Source organism: Bradysia coprophila, unplaced genomic scaffold, assembly GCF_014529535.1.
Source record: "Bradysia coprophila strain Holo2 unplaced genomic scaffold, BU_Bcop_v1 contig_200, whole genome shotgun sequence".
Classification (NCBI taxonomy): domain Eukaryota; kingdom Metazoa; phylum Arthropoda; class Insecta; order Diptera; family Sciaridae; genus Bradysia; species Bradysia coprophila.
The window spans coordinates 575,826-584,587 of NW_023503464.1; the positions used below are offsets into that span (position 1 = coordinate 575,826).

Sequence of the window (8,762 nt, forward strand, 5' to 3'; positions counted from 1 at the left end):
ATGTTGCCGCTTGTTTCACTTATTTAAACTTTGAATCCATTAAAATAGCCTGCAGTCTATAGAATGAAGAATTGGAATGACACAATTTAACTGATGAAGCGGAATCAACGAATGATTGCGATCTAATTTACAATTTCCACAATTTAAAGGAAAATGTTTCATCGTGAACAACTCTTGGAGCGTTACGTTGATTGTTGTTCATTCTCGACACTTTTTCTGTGAGCGTGAGGGATGTATCAGGCTTTGCTTGGTCTTTGCGATCAATTCAGTATTGAAAAGTTGTCAAGTCTTAAGCACACTATTTGGCGTGCAAATAGTGTTCAGTGCACTATTTGAACCCGCCGGATCTTATAGTCTTAATTTCTGATATGTAACAGCATGGCATAGCTATGTTAACAGTCCCCTAAAGTCCCCTTAACACAGAACCACGTTTAGAACGTGGTACTCTAAATAGGGTACTGAAACTTGACAGTGTTCCATACAAAATTTTACACTGTAAAAAGAGTGAGGATAAAATTTCATACAAAATAGTACTCTATTTGGCACTTTTGCTTGTAGTGCGTTGATAACAGATTTTCTCCTAGTGCAATACCTGTTTGTAAGGCAATTCGCAGTGTCTCTAGTGCAACACCCAAATTGTTAGGTCTTAGGTTTTAGAAGGAAAAATCAAGTCGTCAGGCTCAAGGCTGTATACTTTGGGGAAAAAAAATGCACCAAAATTGAACTTGTATGGCGTGGTGAATTGTTTGTATGAAACGTGGTGTGTAACGTGTGCGTGTATACTTTGGGGAGTATACAGTCTTGGTCAGCCTTGTAGAAGAATAAATAAGCTTGCCTCTAGTGCTACACCCAACTTATCAGTCCAATTTGTAGAAGGAAATAGTCATACGTTTATGTAGTGGAGAAAATACAAAATTTCAATTTCGCTCGAGTTCAAATCCAATTTACCAAGTTTTTGAATGAAATACGTTACTTGGCAATGGGGTAAATAAGATGGAAAATAAGTCTTATTAGTCTTAAGTACGAAATGTACTATTATTCAAAAACTTGGAAAGTTTTGGATCCGTGCAGTAAAGTTAACTCTACCTCACGTTTTTAAATAAAATAGCTTACTTTCGCTGGTATGGTAAAATCTACTATTACATGTTGAGGGCTTCGACAGAATTGCTTAACCAGGCACGGAGTGGCTTTCAATTTTATTGAATGATGCATTTCAGTAGAGCTTTTTGGCGTTCTGCATCTATCATTTAAAATTAAAATTTTCTCTGATGTTATTTTTGGACAGTGCATACATAAAAAATAAGATTCCCGCACCTCCCCTGCAAATAGTCACTTCGAAAACAAAAATAGAAAATGTCAATCTAGAATCAGAAGTGATAATCCACGCCATTAGTCGTATAAATTTATACGTCAGAGAGAGCTTTTTTCTCCTTTGTTACGATCTGTCTGTTTTTTTATTTCGCGATTTTGTATGGAAATGAAAACTAAAATTGAGATATCTTTGCTGTTTTAAGTTGTTTTTCATATTTTTTTGGACCAAAATGTTTTAAAATGTGTTTGGAATCGATTGGCATTAACAGATTGTGTGAAAATATTTTTTTCTATTTTATCATTTGGTTAATGTTAATCGATTCCAAACACATTTTAAAACATTTTGGTCCAAAAAAATATGAAAAACCACTTAAAACAGCAAAGATATCTCTATTTTAGTTTTCATTTCCATACAAAATCGCGAAATAAAAAAACAGACAGATCGTAACAAAGGAGAAAAAAGCTCTCTCTGACGTATAAATTTATACGACTAATGGCGTGGATTCAAATAAAATATCAGTTTGAAGAAAACAGCACAAGATCGACTCGACCAACTCGACGATTTGTACAAAAGCTTTCTTACATGATTTAAGCATTCTGGTTCTTAGCTTTCAGGTTTTTTTTTAAATTACGTAATCGCGTTTCTCTCGGATGTTGTTAGATGGCTGTATAGATTCGGTTGTAATGTTGGAAAAATTTCGTTCAGTTGACTGGCTCACTGGTTCATATGCATTTATGCAAACATTGTGTGCATAAAAATATTTAATCTTCAATAATTCCAGTTGCAATGCAAATTTTTTCATTTAATAACAATGATAATCGCAAATAAATGCCTGGGAAAGAATAAAGAAAACTCATTTTAGAGATGACCAAAACAATAATTACTGAAAATAGATAAAACAGAAAAGAAAATCAAAATTTATGAAATTATAAAGAAAATGCCAAAAAGCAAAAAGCAAATATAAAATGCAATTCATTAGATTTGACAGTTTCCATTGGCATTGACTTGGTGCTGCCAAGGCTGTATACTTCACGCAGAGGTCACGCAGATCGCCTTTTTATTACATACGCGGGAACACACCACTTCTGATGATTTGTAAAAAAATTCACCACATCATAAAGACGACGAGAATCATCACAAGAGGTGAATTTTTGTATGAAATCGGCCATTTTATCATCAACTGTGGTGAGTAACCCGCGTATCTGTATCTGCGTACCTCCACAAAGCTTGGGTGCTGCGGGAATTGTTCAATTTCACAGCTCTGGTTGGACCAGACTGGTCCTAGCATGCACATAAGAAGTATTCGGAATCAATTTCCACACTTTTTACCTTGTTAACATCTACGTTACCGTGTTCAATTAGCGATGCAACAGTTTTCAAGGCTGCAAGTTTTTGATCCAAATCCGGTAATATTTTATCAAGTTCCAAAAGTTCTTCCACATTAACATCCACATTACCATGTTCGGATTGTGATGTTCCATGTTGCAAGGCTTCAGCACTTTGATCCGATTCTGTTATATTTTGATCACGTTCCAACTCTTTTTCAACATTACCACTCATTATACTAACTACTTCATCAGCCAGAGCTAAAACTTGTGTCATAAAAAACACACAAAAACTCCTTTAGATCTATCAAAGGAGTATCAACTTACTCCGTTCCGTGTTCCCTTGTTTGTAATCGATTGAACGACGCACAAACTATAAACACACTTTTCACTATGCAATCTTTATTCTCCGATCGTCTCTACTTGCAAGGGTGGCTCAAATTTGTATGAAAATTGTTTGGACCATCATGTGGTCATCGTTTTTCGATTCCTTTTCCAAAATAAAAATAAATTCATTTTAAAGGTTACAAGGAATTTAATTTCCAAAAATTTCCAAAATTTCTCAAACACAAAAATTGTTAAAATTTCTAAATTTTGTTTTCTGGTAGATCTCATTCCGAAGTAATCAGTTAAGCTCAAAGACATGAAAAACCTCTAAAAAGGCAGTAAAAACAATATTTACGATGCAATCTGTTGTGTCTTTAGATAAAATGACGAAAAGTGATGGAAAAGCTTAAGAATTTAAAAAAATTCAATTTCCTTAAAATAGGCCCTGCCTGAGGTCCTAGACAATTTTCTAATTTTCATACAAAAACTGACGCCGTCCCCTAATTCACATACTTGAATTCTACGACAAAATTAAAACAAAATTAGTTAGCATTCAATCAATAATATATATTACACACTTGTCACGAAGAAGTCGAGGCTTGCCGAGACTGATAGTGACAAGTGTGCACTCTATTTTATCACATAAGCGAAAACGAGACAACAACATAGACCTGAAGTGTAATGTTTGAATTAAACTTCTAGTGAAGTAATTTTGACATCCGAACACCGCGCGTATGCGATAATAAATATTATGCACGTATGAAAAAGCGGTCGAGGCTTGCCGAGACGGCTTGTCATACGTGCATATTCTTTTTTATCGCATAAGCGAAAACGAGACAACAAGATATGCGAATGACACTTTGACAATTTACAGAAGTATAATGTTTGTTTATATATCCTAGGTGAATAATTTTTTCGGGGAATCACACCGCGCATGCGATAAAGTATATTAGATCATTATTCTACAGTGTAGAATCTACATACATTAGAAGTAATGTAACCAGTAACTGTTGGAGTACAACACCCTACGCTTACAATAAATACAAGTGATGTAGTCGTTCATTTGCATCCTATAGTGTTAAAAGACCGGAAGGAGATAGAGAGAAAATAGAAAATTATTCAACTTGCAAAATATGCAAAATACCAGTCAACTAGGAGCAAAACCAGTTAATTTAACTAAGCTGGATGAGGGTACACTCTTTTTGACGTTCTCTTTTACTCTATTGTAAGTAGATGCGATAATATTGTAAGCTACTATATCATGGTCGCTTTAGCATAGCGCCGGTGACATGACGTAAGTCCTATTACTAGAAAAATTTAATTTTTTTTTGGTCGAAGAGTGAACCATATACAGCAAATTAAATAAAACTGGGCGTCCGTACAATAAGTTCAACGAGCTATCACACGTTAATGCAGGTTTAGATTTGGCCAGGCTTAATATGTCTTCGAAGAAACTGCATTCCCATGCAAATTGGTCGATGTCAATAATTTTAACGAAATGAAAAAAACCTACGTTACTTTGTGTTCCGACCGTCCGTGTTTCCAGTCTATCTCCTAAACGCTTCTTTAGAATTTCTTCAAATTTTGGGAGTGTATTCTAGTCGTCATTATAAGATATTCCAGAAAAACAATTTTGGGGCTCACAAGTGACAGATTCTTTCAGGATGTATTTTGAATTATGAGATTTATTCGGCCTCGTCTCCATATGACGAACGGTGCTAACGCATCCAAAAATTTAGGCATACCCAAACGTCCTGGATAAGGACGCAACGTTTGATCTACACAGGATCTTCAATCAACCGGATCTTCAATTAACATTACACTAACAATCAATTCGTACACACGAACAACATAGCAACATATCAATATTGGTAAGAGCATCGCCCGGAAAGGTGAAGATTGCGGGTTCTTCTCCCGTCCTGGCACCAATTTTTCATCTTAAATAACATGTCCACAAACACACTACCTATCATTTACAGACATTCATAACGATTTCTACATTAAAATACAGCCATATATACTGTCCACTTCCCGAATTATGAGAATTTTCTTAACAGTACTTTCCTCAACATCTGCTACTTGTGACGCAATTTTTTTTTTCTAGAATTTTTCCAGTCAAATTATTGCTTTTACAATTTTTGCGTATGTTTCATCTACAGCGATATCAGTTGTTTTGGAAGTATGCACAGGGATTTGCATCGCTCTTTACTCTCTGAAGGGTTTTTGACTGATATTTTAAACCACATATATTCACGTTTTGGATTTGAGATGAAAATTCAGGAAAGCCAAGGTACCAAAACGACCGACAATGAGAGAAGGAATGAGCTGCCGGCATTGCCGCGATTGTCTCATAATCATAATTGTATACTGGGTCATTCTAAAATCATCAAATCAATTTTACCTCAAAATGCGCAATCTTTTGTAGTAGCGGATGTACTGGATTTTCACTATTAATGTTATCTGTTCACTATGTTCGTGTTCATCTGAATCGAATTGATAACCTCTGTTATAAACTTCCACTTATCGAAAGGTGATGCAATATGCGCAAACACACTTAGAATATAAAACGAGCCATCAGAACAGTAGCAGCGTTTGCTGCAACTGAGCCCCGTACGAACCCGTATATCTAGTGCGTCTGTCGCGCTTCTTTGAGCGTACGCCTATTTGCGCTAGTAAACGTAGTAAAAGTAAAATTATTATGAAATATGTACATCTTAGAAATTGCGCAGAGCGCAATTGCGAAGTCCCGTACGACGTTCCTTTGCAATTAACACAAATTTCAAATTGACCTTAAATTTTAATTTATTGAGTATAAATACACATAGACCTATTAGCGGCCTCAATCCAGCTACCCAAATTTAAAATTTTGTCAACAACATTCTATTCGGCCTTCGATTACCTTACAAATAAAATAAAAATAAGGGAAAAACGGATGAAATTTACTCGAGTTATATGCAAAATAGATCACAGTGACGAATGCTTTCAAAACTCATCTTTGTCATTCTTCCTTCTCTATCTATCGCACGGCTTAAGATGTATGTGAGAAAGAGAAGGAAAATACCAACGATGAGTTATCTTATCGACGTGACGGACCGACTGACAGTCAAAATTTTGATTGCTGATTCGTTATCTAAGAACTTAGGCCCAATGAAAGTGTAAAACAGATATGGTCTATTGTCCGCCCGGAGGACATAAAAATTTGATTTTCGTACTTAAACGCACTCATTTTCATATTATTTTGACATAAAATGTGAGTGCGTTTAATACGAATTTGCCGATCGACCATATCTGTTCTAGACTTGCATTGCTTAGGCCTTCCGTCTACTTCGAATTCCATCAACTACACACGCCATCGTAATTCTATGAGCCCCTTTGTACTTTGGGGCTAAAAGTCAGATTCACCATGTGCTGTTATCAAACTGTATGGACATTGTGAATGATTTCAATGTGTTGAAAGAAATCGTATTACTTCACTCCGATTTAGTGTGCACAGCTTACATATTGACGATTTTGGAGGTAGAGGCAATTACTTGTTGTTGAAAATGGTTGAAGGAATAGATATTACGTTTAAACAGCTAACGTACAAAACGACGACTGGAATATTCAAAAAAAGTGAACGAATTAGCATTACCGTGCGAGTCAATTGTTTGTAATCAATTACACCTGTTTTTCAGCTGAGAAAAATATTCTCGATTGCATTTCTGGTACATTTCGAGCTGGCGAATTATCTGTTATCCTCGGTCCCAGTGGTTCAGGACGTACAACGCTTTTGAACATATTAAGTGGACTAGTACAAGATAATTTTCAAGGAACACTGAACACAGACGAGCTAAACTACACTTCACTTAGAAATCAATCTTCTTACATCATGCAAGACCAAATGCTGCATCCACTGTTAACTGTAGCAGAAGCAATGGATTTTGCCATTCAATTGAAAACAGGAAAAACTATGGACAGAGTCCAACGAACGCATAAGTGCAACATAATTTTAAAACAATTAGGCCTGACCGATTTAGGCGACACATTGACCGAAAATTTAAGTGGTGGAGAAAGGAAACGATTATCAATTGCTGTGGAACTTGTCAACGACCCATCGATTTTATTTCTCGATGAACCAACGACAGGTTTGGATTCACATTCATCATCAAAATTTGTAACATACCTGAGTGGTCTTGCAAAATCTGGTAAATGTATTATATGCTCGATTCACTGTCCGTCAGCGCTTATGTTTCAAGCATTTGACCATGTGTATGCCATCGCTGAAGGGAAATGTATTTATCAAGGATCAAACAACAACTTGCTGACGTTTCTGAGTGAATTAGATCTGTCTTGCCCTGAATCGTACAATCCTGCTGATTATTTAATGGAAATTGCGACGAATCAATATGGTAATTTGAATTATGCATTAACCGAGAAGATTGAAAATGGCCTGGACGATGGCTATCGAAAAGAAATGTATCTGGCAAATACCAACCGGTGTGAAACTCCTGCAGAAATCTGGAAGTACAAATCGACGTTCATTCACCAGTTGCTTCTATTGATCCAAAGAAATTTACTCTTAATGAAACGGAACCGGAATTATTTGCTTATACGTCTTGCTGTTTCTATTTCACTGGCCATTCTCACCGGCATTTCATTTAATAATTTAGGTCACCTCGCAAACCACATATTTGACAACTACAAGTTTATCTACACCACGACCCAATTTTTAACCTATTCATCATTTTACTCGTTGATGATCAGGTGTAACGTCCTAGTTGAGACTTTTAAAAATTCAAATTTATTTTTAAAAAAATCCTTTTTTTCTTACAGTTCCGACCGATCTTTCAGTTTTGCGAAGAGAGCATTTCAATCGTTGGTATTCGAGCTCAAGTTATTATTTAGCACTAACCATAGCCGATATACCAGTATTAATTGGAGTCACAATCGTCTTCATTTCAATATCATATTATATGACAGGTCAATATACCTACAATCACCAAACCAGAAGCTTGTGCCGAATCAGCAACAGCTGAACTTCACCAGCCGATCAACAAGACCTCAACGTATAGATGCACTGTAGATGCACTTGCCTTTGAATTGTTTTCAATACAAAGGTATTGTCGTTATCGACCAGCTGGAGATGTTCAGCTGTTGCTGATTCGGCAAAAGCTTCTGGTTTAGTGAGTGTAATGTGGCAATTGAAATTCTTTTCTCAAATCTTACTGAATGTTCTTACTTCATTATGTAGGTCAGCCGATAGAACATCAACGCATAATGCTGATGTTTGTGGTCGGCATTTTAATATCATTTACTGCACAAGCGTTTGGCTTGTTAGCTAGCTCAATATTTTCGGATGTTACGGTAAATTAGGAGCGTTTTAGTCGAGGGGAAATGACAATGGAAAATCCTGTCCCATCATTCGATCTTGTTGTTTCCTCTCGGTTTTTGTGGCTTGTGTGTTGTACTCCATTTTGTTATAGATTTCGTTGGTAATCGGGGCTGGACTGATGGCTGTACATATGATCTTTTGCGGAGTTTTGGTTTTGAGGAAGGACGTTCAACCATGGCTAAAATGGATATTTGACATTACTTTCTTAAGTCATGGTAATGATGGAATGGTGCTTGCTCTATTTGGCTATAATCGAGAGAAATTGGAATGCGAGAGAATTTATTGTCATTACGCTGAACCGAAAGATTTTTTGAAATTAATTGATGCTCCCAGTCATATCTCGTTTCATTCATTTTTTATAATTCTTCTCATTGTGCATAGTTTTACTTATATCAATATGATGATGAAACTTAAGAAAATAAATTAA

The 8,762-nt window shown here is 36.0% G+C and overlaps 1 protein-coding gene across 1 annotated transcript; it reads left to right on the forward strand.

Annotated features, from left to right (window-relative positions):
- The first annotated feature begins 6,452 nt into the window (after window positions 1-6,452).
- LOC119075388 (ATP-binding cassette sub-family G member 1-like) lies at window positions 6,453-8,762 on the forward strand. Its single transcript, XM_037181829.1, has 5 exons — window positions 6,453-6,576; window positions 6,639-7,709; window positions 7,777-7,923; window positions 8,195-8,307; window positions 8,427-8,762. The coding sequence occupies exons 1-5, from the start codon at window positions 6,507-6,509 to the stop codon at window positions 8,760-8,762; spliced, it is 1,737 nt and encodes a 578-aa protein (XP_037037724.1). The 5' UTR covers window positions 6,453-6,506.

Coding starts and splice junctions, on each gene's coding strand:
- LOC119075388 (XM_037181829.1), top strand. CDS start 6,507: ATGGTTGAAGGAATAGATATTACGTTTAAACAGCTAACGTACAAAACG. Junction 7,924..8,194: donor AATATCATATTATATGACAG/GTCAATATACCT, acceptor TTCATTATGTAG/GTCAGCCGATAGAACATCAA. Junction 8,308..8,426: donor CAATATTTTCGGATGTTACG/GTAAATTAGGAG, acceptor ATTTTGTTATAG/ATTTCGTTGGTAATCGGGGC.